Genomic DNA, 24,619 nt, shown 5'->3' on the forward strand with positions numbered 1-24,619 from the left:
CAAAAACACACTCATATGACATTGCCAGATTTGGCCATAATATTCAGGCCGAGTTTAGAGTATTATATTTAGTGGTATCAGAGCTAGTTTGCAAAAATTGACTGTGAATTTGGGTTTTAAATATTGGTTTTAAATAAATGATTTGTAAATAATTTGAAATATTTTTGAAATAAGTATCTGGTACACTGAGTCTCCGGCGCAGATCCTGTAAGTTCTCTGAAACTCTATTTAAAATTGTCTAAAAATATGATTAGAATATATTGAAACTACTTTAGGTAGTATATTACACTGAAAACTGTAGTGAGACTACTACTCGCGATAACCGACTTTGAACATTTTGATACTGTACTGCATAAAATATCTGTTAATAAATATTGAAACTGTAACTGATGCATAAAACTGTTAATACAAATAAAATTTGAAATTACAATGAGCACACGTGGTACTCGTGGACGGGGTACTAGATGTTGTGGTCGAGGCCGTAGAGGGGCTCGAGTTGAGTCATTGGCATCTGATACTATTTCGAATTTGGATACTAGCGAGACACTAGTATCACTTGCAACAGAGATTGGGTCTGGGTCTCATGATCGTGCGACTAGGAACGACGCACTGTCCCAAGCCATGCTACAAATTTTAGAGAGGGCCGCTAGGCCCAATACTAGTTCTAGGGGCCGAGGTTCGGTTACGAACCAACTCTAGTCCAATGGGGCAAAGTTATTCAAGGGTGTCATTCGAGTCGCCCCTAACGTGGCTGAGTACAAGATGGTGGCCATGGAGAGAATTATGGAAGACCTGGATTTTACTGCTGAGCAGAAGCTTAAGGGGGCTATTTCTCTACTTTGCGACGAAGCATACAAGTGGCGGTTGACAGTTAAGGAGGGCACTCAGCCCGACCGATTGACTTGGGATTATTTTAAGACTACGTTCCAGGGTAAGTATGTGGGGGCCAACTACATTGATGCTAGGAGGCGTGTGTAACACCCCTAACCCGTATCCGTTGCCAGAATAGGGTCATAAGGCATTACAGAATAAAACACGATTCTGAACAATTACATATAAATATTTATATATTCATATAAATATGTCCCGAAAGTTAATTAGGATTTATTTCATAAACTAATACAACTCTCAAATTTGAACATTTCATATCCTATACATATATATAGTCATACCGTTCACATATAGCAATACAAATTATAATACATCTATAATTTCATATATGCGGCATTAGCATAGTAACCTATATGTGTGTCATATGTTTTACATATTAATACCAAATAAAAAAACAAGTAATCGGTTATAAGTTAACTCACCTCATTTCCTAGTTTATTAGGTTAATTTATGTCTTTGTACAGATTTACAAAGTACACGTATTTAGCAAATTCATATAACCACATATATAAGTTTATAGCATCCATAAATATGAACATCATTACACATATATAAGGCACATAAAAACTTAGCATATATAATAAGACTAAATGTCATATACACATGTTTTAACTTAGTCCAAAAGTGAACACCCAAAATTTGTATCATGCATGTGTCTTTCTCTTTACCTATCAATTTCATAATTTACCTTAACACAATAACATTCATAGTGAACCATACGACCAAATATATGTAACATCATTACAAATGTCATGAGTTTTGGTTACACACTCAGTATAGTTTCAATATATGACCAAACATTTATATGTAACCAAATCAATACATATATATATAAGCATGGTGCACATTTAACCTAAAGCCAATGCCACACTTAACATTTGAGCATCAAATACATACCAAACAATCAACCAAATTAATCATGAAACACATGCTGTAACACCCCAAAAATCTTGAACTTTCTTTTTATGATGGTTTTGATAAAAGGTGTGCTTAATATTCCTAGTCAAGTGTTATTTATGTGATAATAGGCCTTGGTTAAGTTTAGAGTTTGAACTTTGGGGTGAAAGAAATTATTGTCTAATAATTAAAAAAACCATGATGGCAAGTAGTTTGGGTTTTAAATAAATAAAGGAGGAACTGGACACAAGGAGCCTTGTGTTGGAGTGGCAAGTAGCGTCACATGTGGGGCTTAGAGGTGGCGTCACATGCATGGAAAAGAGGTTTGGGGTTCGAATCCCTCTTTGCTCAAAAGACTGATATATTTTTGCTCAATAAATGGCCATTAGTGGTGTTGGATGTGAACTTTGAAGGGAGTGATAAGATGAGAAATTTGAGGAAGGGATTAAGGAGTTATCATGGAGAAAAGTTAGGAGATGAGGGGTGCAGAAAAGTGGAGCTGAATAGGGAATTTAGGGATAGGTAGATTCGACTATAGTATATATAGGTGCCGATTTTGGGGTTTCTAGGGTAATGCCGAAATTACTTCTCTTCCTTTAGCCGAATTCTTCATTTTTTTTGTGTTGCCGAAACACTTTTCTCTCTAAGTGCTCGGAAGCCGAATTCCTTGTTCCTTACTTGCCGATTTTCTATTCTTTCTCTTCTCAAATTCTCTTTTGATTCACCTTTGGTTTTAGCCAATTCCTTCTTCTCTTCTTCTTATTTGTGCCGAATAACCCCTTTCACCATAAAAATCTCAAAAGCCGAATAGCTCTTTGGTTGATGACCCTCTGTGCCGCTACTACTCCCTCTACTTTGCCCGATTCTTGTGTAACTGCTTGGCTTTTTCAGTCGATTTTCCTGGTACTGATTTCTTCTCTCCCTCACTCTTTCTAAATCAGTTTGGTAGGGGATTAGTATCAAATCTCGGATTTCATATCTCTACTAAATTGCTCCTTAGGCATTTTAGGGTTTGGATTTAAGGAATACTCATGATTAGTGATCAAGGAAGGTCTGTAAGGCTTGTCATTCAAGGTAAGGCAAAGGTGAGATTTTTGGCTTTAGGTGATCGTATTTGATAAGTTTGTGATTAATCGTTGAGTGATATCGTTTGTAGGTTTGTGGCTAAGGAGATCGCAGCACGTTTAGTACCAAGAGAGTACATACACTGCACACATACAGTAGATCGACAAATCCCGAAATGCCGAAAAGCCGAAATACCGAAAAGCCAGAAGTTTGGCTACAATAGTCTTGCGAGTGCGTGAACACTCGTAAGGGTTAAACTGATAGGATATCAGATGCCCCATGAGTGATTCCATGGACTTGGGCCGTGTATTGGTGAACTGGGCCAGAATGGGCTAAATGGTCCCGATAGGCTGTAGGCCCATAGTAGGCAAAATTGGCAATTTGATACTATGTGATGAAAAATCATATGATTGCATGACTATGAATGTGATTGAGCCTGACGGGCTATATGAAAGTGATTGGGTCTGATGGGCCATATGAGTGTGATTGGGCCCGATGGGCCATTTGAATGAGATTGGGTCTGATGGGCCATATGAGTGTGATTGGGCCCGATGGGCCATTTGAATGTTTTTAGTGTTTAGTAAGGGGTTTTGGACCTAGTTTTTTTGGTAAATACTCAATTAGGCATAAAACTTAAATAATTAATTAATTGCGACTGTGGACGAGTCATAAGGTTAAGGTGTGGCAATGGGTATATGCATGTCTAGGATTGGATCTAGGGAGAGCTTGGTACTTAAGCGGTCTTGATGACTCACCTCCTCTTCTCTGGAATCCTACCTGGTGCATAGTATCTGTTCACTTTAGCCTACGAGGACTTGTTAACGGCCAAGGTAAGTAATAAACCCATAATAAAAAGAAATTACCGAAATGCCCCTAAGGGCGAGAATGACTAAAATACCCTTATATGTTGAATGTAAGATTTATGAATGTTGCATGTGTACCTGCTGCATTCATATGATATTCTGTTTAAGTTGTATATGGGTTGGGAATTATGGAATGGAGAAAGTATATGAGGATCGCATGGTTGCTTGACGACCGTGGATCAACCGATGGCTTTTGAAGCCCAATATATGATTAGCAGCTTTGCTGCAACGTTAGGTAGTACTGCAACTAGGCTACCATTAGAGTGTATCGGATGGGTGGGTCGATATTTATATCCCCACATGGAGTGTATTGGGGGATGAAGATGGTGTGTAGCGGTTAGATAGGTGGGATTTGTACATATTTGACAACTTTACTTCTGTTGTGATATTGAATTGGGCTCAGGCCTAAAAAGACTTGCTATTGCATGCTTTCCTATTTGTCGAAGGTTGTATACACTGAGTTTTCGAAAACTCACCCCCTTTTTAGTTTTCTCAAGTGATCCTTAGTAGGTGGTTCGACGGTAGGAGGGATTTCGAGGTGGCCAGCTAGCAAGACGACTTGGACTTGTTTTCCTAAACATATAATTTATAGTATTTAAAGTTATTTTAGTTCAAAATGTAATAAGGCCTTTCCTCTAGTTATTATTTCAAATTAGGATTATTATTATTTTTATGCTTTATATTTGTTAGAAGTAAAATATGGTTTTCCTAAACCATAACTATTTTTAAATACTACGTTTCCGCAACTTAATTTTTAAATGACAAGTTTTCATGGATCATCTGTTCTAAATAAAGCTTCCACAACTGAAAAAGGATTTTACAAAGTGATTATTATCATACAAGAAGGAATAGGTTTTTTAAATACACCTCACTTTGAAAGCAACAAATACAAGCTGAGATTTTACTCAAGGTTCTGATTTTAAAGAAGGGTTTTCACTGAAAACAAGGTTTTCGAAAAACACTTCAATGTGACACGCCAAGTTAGGCCATAAAGTCTAGGCTGAGTTTTGGGTGTTACAATTAGTGGTATCAGAGCCAGGTTGCAAAACACGGGCTGTAAAGTGGGCCTTATTATTTGGGTTTGTTTTAAAAAAAAAGAAGAATTGGATCACAATGTTTTGGAAAAAAACCTTGCTGTGTGGCACACCGGGTCTTCGACGTTGAACCAAGTAAGTTCTTTTATTATTAAGCTTGTTTAATTTGATAGACTGTAGATAGTTAGTGGGCTACTTTAAATGATTATACTAAGGCTTTTAGTTAGAGTGAAACTGAAGCCCGTAGGACCTTGAAACTGTAGAGGATTTACGAAAACAACTTTCTTTTAATACTTTCATAAAACATCGGCTTAATTATTGAAACTAACTAAAACTTCATAAAATTTCTAATCCAGATAATACGTGAATCAATGATGAGTGCTAGAAGAGGTGCAAGAGGCCATGGCCGAGGCCGCGGAAGTGTTAGGGCCGAATCGTCGTCATCGGGCCATGTACCCAATGTTGGAGTAGAAGAGGCTCCGACCTCACCCGTGGCTGAGACTGGACTATATGATTGGCCCGCGGGGGAGGGTGCATTATCCCAGGCAATGCTGAGGATTTTGGAAAGGGTCGTAGGGCCCAATAATAGCACGAGAAATCGGGGGTCAATTTCGGAGCGACTTCGATCAAATGGGGCTGAGATCTTTAAGGGTGTGGCTGGTGTGGCTCCTAACGTGGCTGAATACTGGTTGGAGGCCACTGAAAAGATAGTGGTGGACTTGGACTATTCACCTAAAAAAAGTTGAAACGGACAGTGTCACTACTTAGGGAAGAAGCGTACCAATGGTGGCTGACAGTGAAAGAGGGCACTCAACCTGAGCAGGTCACTTGGGAGTTATTCAAAACTACATTTCAAAGGAAGTATGTAGGTGCGAGTCATGTGGATGCTAGAAAGAAGTAGTTCCTGAACTTGTCCTAGGGAAACAAATCTATGGCGGAGTGTGAGGCGGAATTTCTACACCTTAGTAAGTATGCAAGAGTTATGGTGGCAACGGACTATGAGCGTTGCGTTAGGTTTGAGGATGGTCTTAGGAATAGCCTCAGAGTATTGATAGCTCCACAAAGGGAGCGATTTTTCTCGGAGTTGGTAGAGAAAGCAAAGATAGCAGAGGAGGTAAAGCACGCTGAACGCCTAAATCGGGAAAAAGAAAGGGGTAAGAATAAAAGGGAGACTGAAACTTCTGGTGTTGGGCAGAGGCCTAGGGCTAGGGCCAGAGTTAATGGGCCAGTTAGAGTAGGGCCCTCTGTTGTCAATCCAGGGGTACCGCCTTATGCTACTTGTGAAAAAAGTCATGCAGGAGAGTGCTAGAGGAGAACAAGAGCCTGTCTGAGTTGTGGTTCCATGGAGCATCGTCTCAAAGAATGTCCCAAAAGACCAGATCAGAAGCAAATCTTTAGTAGAGATAATGGATAGCCACAGAGGGGTGGTCAGCAGCCGCCTGGAGGTCGTAGTCAGGCCGGGGTGGAAACGGTTTGGGCTGTGGAGCACCAGGCAGAGGTACTGGTCCTGCTGAGGCGAGTCAGCCAGTGTTGGTCTATGCAGCATGTTGTCGAGAGGACGGGACGCTCTAGAGGCGAATACTGGTGCATACTTTACCCATAGTGTGCTATTTACTTAGTTTGGAATTAGAGTGCGCAGCGGGAGTGTGGTGTGGTAGTCTGTGTTATGCAGCTGTACTGATAGTTGGAATTTTTGAGAACAAAATTTCTTTTAGGGGGTGGAGTTGTATTGCCCCAAAAATCCCGAACTTTTTTTTATGATGGTTTTGATAAAAGGTGTGCTTAATATTCCTAGTCAAGTGTTATTTATGTGATAATAGGCCTTGGTTAAGTTTAGAGTTTGAACTTTGGGGTGAAGGAAATTATTGTCTAATAATTAAAAGAACCTTGATGGCAAGTAGTTTGGGTTTTAAATAAATAAAGGAGGAATTGGACACAAGGAGCCTTGTGTTAGAGTGGCAAGTAGCGTCACATGTGGGGCTTAGAGGTGGCGTCACATGCATGGCAAGGAGGTTTGGGGTTCGAATCCCTCCTTGCTCAAAAGAAGGATATATTTTTGCTCAATAAATGGCCAGTAGTGGCGTTGGATGTGAACTCTGAAGGGAGTGATAGGAGGAGAAATTTAAAGAAGGGATTAAGGAGTTATCAGGGAGAAAAGTTAGGAGATGAAGGGTGTAGAGAAGTGGAGCCGAATAAGGAATTTAGGGATAGGTAGATTCGGCTATAGTATAATAGGTACCAATTTTGGGGATTCTAGGGTAATGCCTAAATTGCTTCTCTTCCTTTAGCTGAATTCCTCAGTTTTTTTTTGTGTTGCCGAAACACTTTTCTCTCTAAGTGCTCAGAAGCCGAATTCCTTGTTCCTTACTTGTCGATTTTCTATTCTTTCTCTTCTCAAATTCTCTTTTGATTCACCTTTGGTTTTAGCCGATTTCTTCTTCTCTTCTTCTTATTTGTGCCGAATAACCCCTTTCACCATACAAATCTCAAAAGCCGAATACCTCTTTGGCTGAAGACCCTCTGTGCCGCTACTACTCCCTCTACTTTGCCCGATTCTTGTATAACTGCTTGGCTTTTTCAGTCGGTTTTCCTGGTACTGATTTCTTCTCTCCCTCACTCTTTCTAAATCAGTTTGGTAGGGGATTAGTATCAAATCTCGGATTTCAGATCTCTACTAAATTGCCCCTTAGGCATTTTAGGGTTTGGATTTAAGGAATACTCATGATTAGTGATCAAGGAAGGTCTGTAAGGCTTGTCGTTCAAGGTAAGGCAAAGGTGAGATTTTTGGCTTTTGGTGATCGTATTTGATAAGTTTGTGATTAATCGTTGAGTGATATCGTTTGTAGGTTTGTGGCTAAGGAGATCGCAGCACGTTTAGTACCAAGAGTGTACATACACTGCACACACACAGTAGATCGACAAATCCCGAAATGCCGAAAAGCCGAAATACCGAAAAGCCAGAAGTTTGGCTACCATAGTCTTGCGAGTGCGTGAACACTCGTAAGGGTTAAACCGATAGGATATCAGATGCCCCATGAGTGATTCCATGAACTTGGGCCGTGTATTGGCCAACTGGGCCAAAATGGGCTAAATGGTCCCGATAGGCTGTAGGCCCATAGTAGGCAAAATTGGCAATTTGATACTATGTGATGAAAAATCATATGATTGCATGACTATGAATGTGATTGTGTAACGCCCCAATTTTCGGGAATTCTGTGAATGTTGGCAAAATTTCATGCTTTAATTTTGTCATTTGTGAGTGAAATTATGAAATAGGACCTATGTGAAAATGTTTGAAAATGCTATAGGGTAAATTGAAGTGGCCAAATAAATAGGAGTGCAAAATAGGAGGATTTGCATGACAAACCTCCCATTTTACATGAAGTGGCCAGCCATCATGTTGTTGTAGACAATATGAGCACTTGATATCCATAATTCATGGTACAAATTGATAATGGGTTAGGTAAATGTTCCATGATAATGGGTTAGGTAAATGTTTCATGATAATGGGTTAGGTAAATGTTCCATGATAATGGGTTAGGTAAATATTCCATGATGGGAATTTCATGTCTTTTGTATTAAAGAATTAAATGGATGAAAGATGAAATTTTATTAAAAGAAAAAGGGGTGAAAAGAACAAAGTTTTTCCATCTTTGTTCATCATAGCCTAAAGTTAGAGAAGAGAAAGGAGAGGAGAAAGCTCTTGAATGTTCGGTCACTTGGGGAAGAAAAATTGAAGGTAAGTTCATGGTAGTTTGCTTTTATTTTGAGGTTCATGACTTCTTCTTGATTCTACCTTAACTTTTGAAGCATATTTTGGTTTGTAGTTATGTTGTGAGCATTTAGTCATGAATTAAAACGAAGGAAATGGTTGTTGTTTTATGTTCTTTTGATGAAAAATGGAATATAGGTGAAGTTGAGCCAAACAAATGAGCATGCATGTGCCTTAGATGCTAAAGGGAAAAATCGGCTAACATGTTGTGCTTTAAAATGATAAAATGGAGACTATACTTAAGTAAACTCATAGATATGTGATGATTGATTGGTGATATACATGTTTAAATAACATGCATGCAAGTTAAGTGTGAAAGAGTGATTTGGTAATAAATCTGCTTGGGACAGCAGCAGTAATGTGACTTTGGAAAATCACCATAAATTGTGGGAGATGAATTAGAATCTGAATAAATTATGTAATTAAATATTAATGAGTCTATTTTCAAATGAAATAAACGAGAACATATTTTGAATTCTGTACAATGAGAAATTTGATTCGTAATGAAGAGTGGTCAGATTAGTCAAACAGTGAAACATGGGAAACTTTAAGAAAAATCTGGTATTGATTTGCTAAGCCAAAAATTCTGAAAATTTTATGGATAGAATATATATGAGTCTATTTTCAGGTAAAATTAACGGCACTTGATTTGGAGTTTCGTAGCTCCAGTTATAAATGATTTAGTGACTGTTTTTCAGGAAGATAGCTTGCAGTGAGATTATGATTATGTGGTAAACATTGACAAAAATTTGTTAATGAGTTGCTTATTGATTTCTTATAAGCTTACTATGATCTGTAGGTGTGGTTGGCTGAATATTGTAAGGGGTTAATACGTAGTTCGTATTTGAATAGTTAGATTAATGTGTTAGTAATCCAATTGTAGGCAGTTCGTGTGTGGATCTCGTCAACATATCGTCGCAAATAGGTGTGTGTAACTAACACCCTCTTTCTTAGTCTGGATCGGCAAAGGTCGAAAAGCTGAAATGCCGAAAACTGATATTTTGTAGATTTGCGAGTGTGCGAATGCTCGTGAGGTAAATTGATTAATATTTTTGGTAAGCTGCAAAATTTGGACTGCAAAGTGCATGATTTCTGTGCCCTCAATATTTTTGGGCTTAATTGGCCAAAATTTGAATGATGGGCCAATGGGCCCAATTCGGTAAGAACCCTCGGTACGTGATTCTGTTAGTACGTGAAAAGTAGGAATATGCATGAAAAATCCTAAAATAGATAAATTACTGAAATACCTTTAAAAGTGGAAAATTTACAGTTTTACCTCTAGTAGATAAATTACCGAAATACCCTTAGGGTTAAATTGACCTAAATGCATGTTTGACTGTTGTTATTTACTGCATGCCATGTTGTTATTATCTGATGCATGGGATTGGGATATTGACAGAGTAAGTACTGAAAGTGGCTTGTACACGTACTGGAGGCTTTGCCTCAATTTACTGTTAACTGAGCAGCAAGGCTGCAACTGTGGAGTGTTGGGCTGGGTGGGTTGAGCTATTCCCCACATGGGGTGTAGGGCTGGTACGAGTGGAGTATAGTGGTTGGTGGGTTGAGTAGTCTCCCCAAATGGGCTTGCATATGTTATTGATGTTGCATGTATTTTGAAATGGGCCTATGGGCCATACTCTTATCTGAATAAGGGGCTAAGGCCCAGTTTATTGTAATCTGAAAAGGGCTCTGGTCCAGTACCACTGTTACCTGAATGGGCTTAGGCCCAATAGGCTTGAGCTGACTTGGGCTTTGAATGGGTTTTCCTTACACACTGAGTTTCCCCAAACTCACCCCTTTTATTTTCATCCACGCAGGAAATCCCCAACCATAGTGGGCTTGGAGCTGTGAGGGAATTCAGAGTGGCCACCCGTTCTGAAAGTTTGATTTTCTTTTGGTGAACTGGACATCCTTTTATTTACGTTTGAAGTTTTGGGTTTTTAAATGTAATAAGGCCGCTTAATTTTTTTTTATGGTTTTAATATGTATTACTAAGATAGGTATTACTTATTTTAACTGTTGAAATTGGATAGCTTTAGGGCACGTTTTCAAAAACAACAATTGATTTCAAAATAACACGACAACAAGCAAAGCTTCCGCAATGAAAGTATTTTCCAAAATTAATCACTTTTCCTAAAAATGACTTAATCAAATCGGTTTCCTAGAAATATCCATGACGTTAAGGTGTGGCAATGGCGGTATGCATGTCTAGGATTGGATCCAAAGGAAGCTTGGTACTTAAGCAGTCCGATGGACTCACCACCTCTTTTCCGGTTTCCTACCTGGTGCACATCTTCCATTCACTTTAACCTATAATGAAATTATCTTTTAAAACACTAAGTAAGTTTTTCTGGATCAACAATATAAAATGTTTTGAACGCTTCGATGTGGCATGTCGGATCCGGTCATAACGTCTGGGCCAGGTTTGGGGAGCTACAGATTGGGCCTGACGGGCCATATGAAAGTTATTGGGCCTGATGGGCCATATGAATGTAATTGGGCCCAATAGGCCATATGAATAAGATTGGGCCTAAAGGGGCTAAATGAATAAGTATGAATCTGTTAGTGTTTAGTAAGGGATTGTAGACCTAATTTTTTTAGTAAATACTCAATTAGGCATAAAACTTAAATAATTAATTAATTGCGGCCATGGACGAGTCATAAGGTGAAGGTGTGGCAATGGGTATATGCATGTCTAGGATTGGATCTAGGGAGTGCTTGGTACTTAAGTGGTCTTGATGACTCACCTCCTCTTTTCTAGAACCCTACCTGGTGCATAGTATCTGTTCACTTTAGCCAACGAGGACTTGTTAACGGGCCAAGGTAAGTAATAAACCCATAATAAAGAGAAATTATCGAAATGCGCCTAAGGGCGAGAATGACTAAAATACCCCTATGTGTTAAATGTAAGATTTATGGATGTTGCATGTGTACCTGATGCATTCATATAATATTCTGTTTAGGTTGCATATGGGTTGAGAATTATGGAACAGAGGAAGTATATGAGGATCGCATGGTTGCTTGACGACCATGGATCCACCGATGGCTTTTTAATCCCAATATATGATTAGCAGTTTTGCTGCAACGTTAGGTAGTACCTCAACCGGCTACCATTGGAGTGTATCGGATGGGTGGGTTGATATTTATATCCTCACATAAAGTGTATTGGGGGATGAAGATGGTGTGTAGCGGTTGGATAGGGGAATTCGTACATATTTGATTGCTTTGCTTCTGTTCTGATATTGAATTGGGCTCAGGCCCAAAAAGACTTGATATTGCATGCTTTCCTATTTGCCGAGGGTTGTACACACTGAGTTTTTGAATACTCACCCCCTCTTTTATTTTTCTCAGGTGATCCTCAGTAGGTGGTTCGACGGTAGGAGGGACTCCGAGGTGGCCAACTAGCAAGACGACTTGGACTTGTTTTCTTAAACACATAATTTCTAGTATTTAAAGTTATTTCAGTCTGGAATGTAATAAGGCCTTTCCTCTGGTTATTATTTCAAATTAGGATTATTATTATTTTTATGCTTTATATTTGTTAGAAGTAGAACATGGTTTTCCTAAACCATAACTGTTTTTAGATACTACATTTCTGCAACTTAATTTTTAAATGACAAGTTTTCATGGATCATTTGTTTTAAATAAAGCTTCCGCAGCTGAAAAGAGATTTTACAAAGTGATTATTATCATACAAGAAGGAATAGTTTTTTTAAATACACCTCGTTTTGAAAGCAACAAATACAAGCTGGGATTTTACTCAAGGTTTTTATTTTAAAGAAGGGTTTTCAATGAAAACAAGGTTTTCGAAATACACTTCATTGTGACACGTCAGGTTCGGCCATAACGTCTTGGCAGGGTTTAGGGTGTTACACATGCATTACTTACCACTTAATAATTGAATTAATCAAGCTAGAACTTAATCACCCATCATTAAATTATTCCACATTTCATATTTTCCATTACAAACTAATTAACATATCGAATACATATTATACTATTATTCTTTCACAACCGAATTTTGCTACTTAAAGTCACATACGCATCCAAAACTTCCATCGTCAATTACCAAAGAACAAGCTTATTAAAAATTTTGACTAAGAACTTACAAGACCAAGTTTAAACATAATAAACATGCAATTTTCAAAACATATAGTGCTTATCACATATATTATGCATTCATGGCACACAACTTAATGATCAAGATTAATATAAGCCTTACATAACATAACTGAATTCTAATATAATAATTCAGCCATTTTCGCATGGCTTAGATTACACATAAACAAAAATCCAACTTTACAAAACACACTCTAACCTATACATGCCATAATTTGAGTTCAAATATTTAAATACTGAAACTGTAGATAGTGTTATAAACTTTGCTGACGATCCCGAGCTTGTAACTTGAATCCAAAATCTATAAAACAAGGTAACATGAACACACAAAATAAGCTATCATAGCTTAGTAAGTCATAAGCAAATAAACAACCAAATGTCATATTTAACTTAATATAATTAACCGAATTATACTAACATTAACATACTTGGCCTCAAAATTTCCAATAGGTTACTTAAGATATTTTTATAGGCCATTTCTTCACCTAAGCCGAATACTCGCATAGTCATATTAACATTTCAACAATCAACTTCCAAAACCAATTAGTTATAATAAAACCATACCTACGTATACTTATATACATAAGCTTGAAAATCCTATCATAACCTCGCATATAAATATATCACCTTTAAGGTCGAATATTTATGGTCACACACATTTGCGCATAATCATGAATCATTTCATTGATACTCGATTTATTTAGCCACAAGGCCGAATACACATGCCAAACTCATTTACATTTATCATTATCAATTACACATGAATAGAACAAATATTAAGTACATACTTACCTTATTACTAGTAGCCAAAAAACTAATTAAGTACATACTTACCTTATTACTAGTAGCCAAAAAACTAACTCATACCTGGCCATTTAGCTCATTTAACACATCTGTACACGATTTACCTTTGCCCGATGAACCATTCGAAATTGGATAGGACACTCAGATAATCAAATAAATCGTACAATGCCAACGTCCCAGACATGGTCTTACATGTAGTCACATATCGATGCCACTGTCCCAGACAGGGTCTTACTCGTACACATATATCGGAATCACATATCGATGCCATGGTCTTACTCACACACATACATCGGAATCCTATGTCATGACATACGTATCCTAGCTATTCCTAAGGTTCAAATAGGGCTTTCGGACGTCGTGGCTCGATTGAAACGAATTCGAAAACATAGTATTCGACCAATGCATAATTAAAATCACATATTTCATTTTAGCAAGTATAATTTGCATATAATTATAATTAAGCATGTTTGTTTGCTTATAAAATTACCTTGGACATTACAAAACGAGACAAAGTTGCTAGTCGACTACTTTCGTTTTTCCCCGATCCAAATCCGATTTCTTTGGTTCTTGATCTAAACATATTCAAATTAAGCTCAATCAATCATATTTTCATTAAATTTAGTCCAAAAACACATAAATGGTAAAATTACCATTTTACCCTTGATATTTACAATTTTTACAATTTAGTCACTATTACATAAAACAAAAAATATACAAAATTTCACAATACCCATGTTAGGCCGAATTTTACCCATGTCTATACAAACCCATATCATTCATTTATTTTACATTTTAGTCCCTCAAATTATTATTTTTGCAATTTAGTCCTAATTACTCAAAATCATCAAAAACTCCAATACAAAACATGTTAATCTAAAACACATCTTTCATATTTCATCATCAAACAATAAAAATCACATGCTCTCAACAATGGCATAATTCAAAATATTCACCAAAATAAAAAATTCAAGCATGGGTTTTGTAGTACTTGAAGCAACGATATCAAAAACATAGAAATTATCAAAAACCGAACTAGCTACATACCTTGATTGAGCTTGACTATGGCCGAACTAGGTTTTATTTTCTTTTTTTCTTTCTTATTTTGGTTTCGATCAAAAGAACATAATATGAACTTGGCTTATTATTTTATTTTTATGATATATGTTATATTATAATAGTTTATAATATTAAATTACTAAAGTAACCTTAATTAATTTATATCAAAACCTTATAATATAAACCTATTGTCGTCTACTTAATAATTTATAGGCTAATTGCAACATAAAGGCTTCCATTTTAAAAGCCAATAGCATTTTGGCCCTTATACATTAAACTACCCATTTTTTAATTTACGTGATTAAGTCCTTTTATTTAATCAGACACTCAAACGACAAAATTAAATCACGAAAATTTCACAGATATAAATTCACACTAAATAAACATAGGAAATAATTTTAAAATATTTTTCTAACTCGGATTCGTGGTCTCTAAACCACCATTCTGATTAGGGTCTAAATCGGGCTGTTACAATTTTCTCCCCCTTAGGGATTTTCATCCCCGAAAATCTTACCAGTGAATAGGTTCGGATAACGTTCACTCATTGCATCCTCTGGCTCCCACGTTGCTTCCTCAACTCCATGTTTAAGCCATAGTACTTTAACTAACGGAATCTTCTTATTTCGCAACTCTTTATCTGGTGAGCTAGAATACGAACCGGTTCTTCTTTGTACGTCATATCAGGCTTAATTTCAATCTCAGACGGACTTATTACATGTGAAGGATCAGATTGATATCTACGAAGCATCGAGACATAAAATACATTGTGGATCTTTTCTAACTCAGGTGGCAACATCAGCTTGTAAGCAACTGGCCCAATGCGTTCTACAATCTCATACGGTCCAATAAACCTCGGACTCAATTTGCCTTTACGACCAAATCTGAGTATATGGTGAGACTTTCAAGAAGGCTGTATCTCTGAGCTAAAACTCTATGTCTTTACGTTTCAAGTCCTCATATGATTTCTGATGATCTGGTACTACTTTCAGACTTTCATGGATGACCTTCACTTTCTGCTCAGTTTCTCTAATCAAATTGACCCCATGTATTTTATTTTCACTGAGATCAGTTCAGTACAATGGTCTACGACATTTACGACCATACAAAGCCTCATAAGGTGCCATTTTGATACTCGACTGAAAGCCTCATAAGGTGCCATTTTGATACTCGACTGAAAGCTGTTATTATAAGCAAATTCAATCAGAGGTAGGTATAGTTCCCACGTACCTTCGAACTCGAGAATGCAACATCTCAACATATCCTCAAGTATCTGAATGATTCATTCACATTAGCCATCTATTTGCAGATGGAAAATAGTACTGAAATGTAATTTCATACCCAGTGTATCTTGCAGTTTCTTCCAAAATCGCGACGTAAAACGCGACGCAATCTTACAATCTGAGAAACATACAATTCAGCCAGCTTATCAAGTGAGTAGTCTGTACATATCAAAACAAAATGAGCCAATTTAGTTAATCTATCACAATAACCTAGATTGCATCTTTCTTGCTCAGTGTTAATGGTAAACCAGATACAAAATCCATAGTAACTCTATCCCATTTCCACTCTGGTATCATAATCAGCTGAAGCAATCTAGAAGGTAGCTAATGCTCGGCTTTTACTTGTTGACAAATTATGCATCTTGCAACAAAGTCAGAAATGTCTCGTTTCATACCATGCCACAAATACAGCTGTTTCAGATCATTATACATCTTCGTACAACCTGGGTGAAGAGATAACCGACTGCTATGAGCTTCATTTAAAATCATCTGAATCAACTCTGAGTTCCTCGAGACACATATTCAGTTTCTGAATCTAAAACAGTCATCGACATCAACTCGAAACTCTGAATCAGCATTTAGATCACATTGAGCTCGTTTTGCTTTCAACTCATTATCAACCTTCTAGGCATCACAAAATTGTTGAAAAAATATTGGTCTTGCTTTCAATTCAACTATTATCGATCGATCATCAGACATAGTCATATACGCATTCATTGCACACAAAGCAAACAGTAATTTTTGACTTAAAGCATCGGCAACAACGTTAGCCTTTCCTGGGTGATAATCAATCACAAGCTCATAGTATTTTAATAATTCTAACCATCGGTGTTGTCTCAAATTCAGATCTTTCTAAGTCATCAAGTACTTCAGGCTTTTGTGATCAGAATAAACCTGACATTTCTCACCAAACAGATAGTGACGCCAAATTTTCAACACAAATACAATAGCTACCAACTCTAGGTCGTGTGTCGGATAGTTCTTTTCATGTGGCTTTAACTGTCTCGAGGCATAAGCTATAACTTTACCTTATTGCATCAGAACACAGCCCAAACCATTTAAAGGTGCATCACTATAAATAACAAATTCTTTACCCGATTCTAGCTGAACTAGTACTAGAGCTTCGATCAAAAGGGTTTTTAACTGATCAAAGCTTTTCTAGCACTTTTCTGTCCACTCAAACTTAACATCTTTCTATAATAGCTTCATCATCAGAGCTGTAATCATAGAGAAACCTTTCACGAACTGTCTATAATAACCAGGAAGTCCCAGAAAACTTCGGACTTCAGATACATTCCTTGGATGTTTCCAATCAAGTATAGCTGAAATTTTACTCGGATCAATCCGAATACCCGATGCTGACACTACATGGCACAGAAAGCTGACTTCACTTAACCAGAACTCACATTTACTGAATTTCGCATACAACTGCTTATCTCGCAAAGCCTTTAAAACAAGTCTCAAATGTTCGGCATGTTTGGTTTCATCACGAGAATAGATCAAAATGTCATCTATAAACACAACCACAAACCGATCCAGATACGGTCTGAAGATCCGATTCATCAAATCCATGAAAACAACAGGTGCATTAGTGAGTCCGAAAGGCATAACCTAAAACTCATAGTGTTTGTACCTCGTTCGAAAAGCAGTCTTTGGTACGTCTGAATCTTTAACTCGCAACTAATAGTAGCCTGATCTTGAATCTATCTTCGAAAACACTGTAGCCCTTTTCAGCTGATCAAACAGGTCATCAATCCGTGGCAACGTATACTTATTCTTTATAGTCACCTTATTAAGCTGTCTATAATCGATGCATATTCTCATAGTTTCGTCTTTCTTTTTCACAAACAACACAGGTGCACCCTACGGAGAGAAACTCGGTCGCACGAAACCTCTATCTGCAAATTATTACAACTGAGCATTCAATTCTTTTAATTCAGTAGGTGCCATTCTATACGGAGCTATGGATATTGGAGTCATCCCAAGCATTAACTCAATACCAAACTCTACTTCCCGAATAGGTGGCAAACCCGGTAATTTTTCAGGAAATATATCTGGATACTCACATACAACAGGTGCTGATTTAATGTTTCTCTCAGCCACTTTACTGTCAATCACGTAGGCAAAATAAGCTTCACACCCTTTTCTCACATATTTCTGAGCTAGCATCAAAGAAATTACTGCTGGTAAACCATACAAATCATTAGATTCAATCCGAATAACCTCATCATTCTAGCACTGTAGATCAATAGTCTTTCTTTTTTTGTTTACAACAGCATCATGCAAAGTTAACCAGTCCATACCCAAAATTATATCGAACTCATCAAATGGAAGCAACATCAAATCAGCCAGAAAGCACAAATCTCAAACCATCAAGGGACAATTTTTACACACTTTTTCAACCATAACACACCAGCTCAAGGGGTTTGACACTCTAATCATAAACTCAGTAGACTCAACAAGCAGAGTCTTGCTGAATACTAATGTCTCACACACATAAGAATGAGTAGAACCAGGATCAATCAATGCAATTACATTAGTATCATAAGGAGTGAATGTACCAGTAATGACATCTAGAGATGAAGCCTCTTCGCGTGTGCGTATAGCATAGGCTCTGGCAGGTGCACGAGCCTCAGATCTGACTGCTATATCTTTAGTCCCTCTCTGAATGCCACTCGCATTACCAACATTTCTGGGTGGTCTACCTCGAGCCGCAGTATTACCCGATCTCGTGTTTTGCACTGGATTTTCATCAGCTAGCCTTGGGCAATCTCGTATATAATGATCCATTGATCCACATTTAAAACAAGCCCGATCATGCAATCTGTAACTTTCGGGATGTCATTTACCATAGTATTTACACTCGGGTTGATTTGATTTGAAATTCCCCACACTAGCTACTGAGGTAGCTCTCGAGCTCATAGGTGGTCTATTCTGATCTTGTCTGGAGTAACCCGAAATGGCTCTAGAATGACTGAAATCATCTCAAAACTTCTTTGATGTCGACTGGAATGACTTACCGGATGTTCTTTTACGTGCATCTTTAGCTTCAAAGTCAGCTTTTCTTTTCTCTTTCCCGAGCTCTTTAGCTTTGCAGGCTCGCTTAACCAGTACCACGAACTCTTTTATCTCAAGTATGCCAACAAACAGTTTAATGTCTTCATTCAGCCCATCTTCGAATCTTTTACACATTATGGCTTCGGTGGAAACACACTCTCTGGCATACCGACTGAGTCTCATAAATTTCTGCTCATATTCTGTCACAGCCATCTGACCCTGTTTCAACTCTTGAAATTTTTTTCACTTCTGATCAATAAATCTCTGACTGATATACTTCTTACGAAACTCAGTCTAGAAGAATTCCCAGGTCACTCGCTCTCTCGGAACCACTGATACTAGGGTATTCCACCAGTGATATGCTGTGTCTCAAAGAAAAGATATAGCACACTTCAAACATTCATCTGGGGTGCAGGATAGCTCATCAAACACACGGATAGTATTATCAAGCTAGAACTTAACCCGTTCAGCATCATCATCATCAGCAGCTTTAAACTCTTTCACCCCATGTTTTCTGATTTATCAACAGGTGGCTTATACAATCTCAACAGATCACTTACTTGAGGTACAACAGGTATCGAAGATGGATTAATCGGGGGTGGAGGTTGTTGTGCAGCTGGGTTAGTCCGGATATATTGAGTAAACCAGTCATTCATCATTTGATAGAAGGCTTGTTTAGCCTCACTATCTTGATTATTCGAAGTTGGTCGAGAATCAGCCGACACTGTCCCTTGCGCGGGAGCAGGCGCTACACTCTGGACATCATCAATTACAGCTCTGTCGGGATCCATTTACTATATGAAAACACATTTTCAAATATCAGAAGTTATCACACTATTGCAATATATAATATGGCATGTATAGCTAGACTCACATGCGCTTTGTTAGTCCTAGAACCGACTAAACTGTAACTTTGGTACCAATTAAATGTAACACCTTAACCCGTATTGTTACCGGAATAGGGTCATAAGGCATTACAGAATAAAACACGATTCCGAACAATTAAATATAAATATTTATATATTCATATAAATATGTCTTGAAAGTTAATGAGGATTTATTTCATAAACTAATACAACTCTCAAATTTGAACATTTCATATCCTATATATATATAGTCATATCGTTCACATGTAGCAATACAAATTATACCATCTACAATTTCATATATGCGACATTAGCATAGTAACCTATATGTGTCTCATATGTTTTACATATTAATACCAAATAAAAAAAAAGTAATCGGTTATAAGTCAACTCACCTCATTTCCTAGTTTATTAGGTTAATTTATTTCATTGTACACATTTACAAAGTACACGTATTTAGCCAATTCATATAACCACATATATAAGCTTATAGCATCCATAAATATGAACATCATTACACATATATAAGGCACATAAAAACTTAGCATATATAATAAGACCAAATGTCATATACACATGTTTTAACTTAGTCCAGAAGTGAACACCCAAAATTTGTATCATGCATATGTCTTTCTCTTTACCTATCAATTTCATAATTTACCTTAACACAATAACATTCATAGTGAACCATACGACCAAATATATATAACATCATTATAAATGTCATGAATTTTGGTTTCACACTCGGTATAGTCTCAATATAGGACCAAACATTTATATGTAACCAAATCAATACATATATATATAAGCATGGTATGAATTTACCCTAAAGCCAATGCCACACTTAACATTTGAGCATCAAATACATACCAAATAGTCAACCAAATTAATCATGAAACACATGCATTACTTACCACTTAATAATCAAATTAATCAAGCTAGAACTTAATCACCCATCATTAAATTATTTCGCATTTCATATTTTCCATTACAAACTAATTAAGATATCAAATACATATTATACTATTATTCTCTCACAACCGAATCTTGCTACTTAATTTCACATACGCATCCAAAACTTCCATCATCAATTACCAATGAACAAGCTCATTAAACATTTTGACTAAGAACTTACAAGACCAAGTTTAAACATAATAAACATGCCATTTTCAAAACATATAGTGCTTATCACATATATTATGCATTCATGGCAGACAACTTAATAATCAAGATTAATAGAAGCCTTACCTAACATAACCAAATTCTAATATAATAATTTAGCCATTTTCAGATGGCTTAGATTACACATAAACAAAAATCCAACTTTACAAAACACACTCTAGCCTATACATGCCATAATTTGAGTTCGAATATTTAAATACTGAAACTGTATATAGTGTGATAAACTTTGCTGACGATCCCTAAGCTTGTAACTTGAATCTAAAATCTATAAAACAAGGTAACATAAACACACAGAGTAAGCTATCATAGCTTAGTAAGTCCTAAGCAAATAAACAACCAAATGTCATATTTAACTTAATATAATTAACCGAAATATACTAACATTAACATACTTTGCCTTAAAATTTCAACTAGGTTACTTAAGATATTTTTATAGACCATTTCTTAACCTAAGCCGAATACTCGCATAGTCATATTAACATTTCAACAATCAACTTCCAAAACCAATTAGTTATAATAAAACCATACCTACGTATACTTGTATACATAAGCTTGAAAATCCTATCATAACCTCACATATAAATATATCACCTATAAGGCCGAATATTTATGGTCACACACATTTGCACATAATCATGAATCATTTCATTGATACTCGATTTATTTAGCCACAAGGCCGAATACACATGCCAAACTCATTTAAATTCATCATTATCAATTACACATGAATAGAACAAATATTAAGTACATACTTACCTTATTACTAGTAGCCAACAAACTAACTCATACCTGGCCATTTAGCTCGTTTAACACATCTGTACACGATTTACCTTTGCCCGATGAACCATTCAGAATTGGATAGGACATTCTGATAATCGCATAAATCGTACAATGCCAACGTCCCAGACGTGGTCTTACATGTAGTCACATATCGATGCCATTGTCCCAGACAGGTTCTTACTCGTACACATATATCAGAATCACATATTGATGCCATGGTCTTTCTTACTCGTACACATATATCAGAATCACATATTGATGCCATGGTCTTACTCACACACATATATAGGAATCTTATGTCATGACATACGTATCCTAGCTATTCCTAAGGTTCAAACGGGGCTTTCGGACGTCGTGGCTTGGTTGAAATGAATTCGAAAACATAGTATTCGACCAATGCATAATTAAAATCACATATTTCATTTCAGCAAGTATAATTTGCATATAATTATAATTAAGTACGTCTATTTGCTTATAAAATTACCTCGGACATTACAAAACGAGACAGGGCTGCTAGTCGACTACTTTCGTTTTTTCCCGATCCAAATCCGATTTCTTTGGTTCTTGATCTAAACATTTTCAAATTAAGCTCATTCAAACATATTTTCTTTCAATTTAGTCCAAAAACACATAAATGATAAAATTATCATTTTACCCCTGACATTTACAATTTTTACAATTTACTCCCTATTACACAAAATATAAAATATACAAAATTTCAAAATACCTATGTTGGGCTAAATTTTACCCATGTCTGTACAAGCCCATATCATTCATTTATTTTACATTTTAGTCCCTTAAATTATTATTTTTGTAATTTAGTCTTAATTACTCAAAATCATCAAAATCTCCAATACAAAACATGTTAATCTAAAACATATCTTTCATATTTCATCATCAAACAAAAAAAATCACAAGCTCTCAACAATGGAATACCTCAAAATATTCACCAAAATAAAAAATTCAAGCATGGGTTTCGTAGTACTCGAAGCAACGATATCAAAAACGTTGAAATTATCAAAAACTGAACTAGCTACATACCTTGATTGAGCTTGACTATGGCCGAACTAGGTTTTATTTTCTTTTTTTCTTTTTCTTATTTTGGTTTCGGTCAAAAGAACATAATATGAACTTGGCTTATTATTTTATTTTTATGATATATGTTATATTATAATAGTTTATAATATTAAATTTCTAAAGTAACCTTAATTAATTTATATCAAAACCTTATAATATAAACCTATTGCCATCCACTTAATAATTTATAGGCTAATTGCAACATAAAGGCTTCCATTTTAAAAGCCAATAGCATTTTGGCCCTTATACATTAAACTACCCAATTTTTAATTTACGCGATTAAGTCCTGTTATTTAATCGGACACTCAAACGACAAAATTAAATCACGAAAATTTCACAGATATAAATTCACACAAAATAAACATAGGAAATAATTTTAAAATATTTTTCTAACTTGGATTCGTGGTCCTGAAACCACCATTTTGATTAGGGTCTAAATCGGACTGTTATAGTGAGTTCCTTAATCTCACCCTGGGAGACCGTTCTGTGGCCGAGTGTGATGCTGAATTTCTGAGACTGAACCGTTATTCACGAGGCATGGTGGTGACTGAATATGAGAGATGTGTACATTTTAAAGATGGTCTTAGGGATAACCTGAGGGTGCTAATAGCTCCGCAGAGGGAGCGTGAGTTTGCTATTTTGGTCGAGACGGCCAAGATTGCTAAGGATGTTAAGCGCGTGGAGTGACAAAATAGAGATTACGAATGTTGGAGGAATATGGGGCTTGCTTGAGATATGGGTCGGCTAAGCACTGTGTTCGAGATTGCCCGTTGAGAGCTGATCAGGTGCAAGCTCTGGGTTCTGGTATTATACAGCCACCGAGAGTAGTTTAGTAGCCATCTATGGGTTGAGGTCAGGCTAGATGTAGTAACGGCATGGGCCGAGGACAGAGAGCACCGAACAAAGGTGCTGGACCGACTGAGGTGAGGCAGTCTACTTTGGTTTATGCTGCTCGTCACCGTGAGTACCTAGATGCTCCAGACGTAATTACAGGTACATTTTTAATATTTAATGTACCTTATTTGGCATTGATTGATATAGGCTCTACACACTCCTATATAGCTAGCATTGTGTCTGAAACTTTGGGGATTTTGGTCGAAGATACTTCTAGTGAAGTGACTATTGTGAGTCCTTTGAGGCAATCCATTTGAGTTAGTAAAACGTATAAAGACATTCCGTTAGAGGTTCAAGGGATAGTATTTTGACCTGATTTGATGGAGCTTCCGTTTGGGGAGTTTGATTTGATATTGGGGATGGATTGGTTGGTAAAGCATCGAGTAAGTCTGGATTGTGCGAAAAAAAGGGTTGTGTTGAGAACTGATGAGGACAACGAGGTAATTGTGATTGGGAAATGACGAGACTACCTAACTAATGTGATCTTAACTTTGGTAGCGGAAAAGTTGGTTCAAAAATGGTGTAAGGCATTCTAGGCCTACGTTAGTATTTCTGATTCTAGGGACTCTTCTGTTAAGGATATCAGAACTGTAAGAGATTACTAGATGTGTTTCCTGAGGAGTTACCAGGGTTACCTCCGAGCCGTGATGTGGATTTTGGGATTGAGTTGTTTCCTGGCACAGTTCCGGTGTCTATGCCCCTTACCGAATGGTACCAAAAGAGCTTATGAAACTTAAGGATTAGATTCAGAAGTTGTTGGATAGTGGGTTCATTTGTCCTAGTGTGTATCCGTGGGGAGCACCTGTTCTTTTTGTGAAAAAGAAAGATGGGACAATGAGGATGTGTATTGACTACCGTCAATTAAACAAGCTAACGATCAAGAATAAGTACCCACTTCTGAGGATAGATGACTTATTTGATCAGTTCAAAGGGACCTCTGTGTTTCCTAAGATCGATCGACGTTCAGGCTATAATTAGT

The 24,619-nt window shown here is 36.8% G+C and overlaps 1 protein-coding gene across 1 annotated transcript; it reads left to right on the forward strand.

Annotated features, from left to right (window-relative positions):
* The first annotated feature begins 762 nt into the window (after positions 1-762).
* LOC107887798 (uncharacterized) lies at positions 763-23,433 on the forward strand. Its single transcript, XM_016812024.1, has 2 exons — positions 763-931; positions 23,177-23,433. Exons 1-2 carry the CDS (start codon positions 763-765, stop codon positions 23,431-23,433), a joined length of 426 nt encoding a protein of 141 aa, XP_016667513.1.
* Positions 23,434-24,619: the final 1,186 nt, after the last annotated feature.

Source organism: Gossypium hirsutum, chromosome A03 (genome assembly GCF_007990345.1).
Source record: "Gossypium hirsutum isolate 1008001.06 chromosome A03, Gossypium_hirsutum_v2.1, whole genome shotgun sequence".
NCBI classification, from domain to species: Eukaryota; Viridiplantae; Streptophyta; class Magnoliopsida; order Malvales; family Malvaceae; genus Gossypium; species Gossypium hirsutum.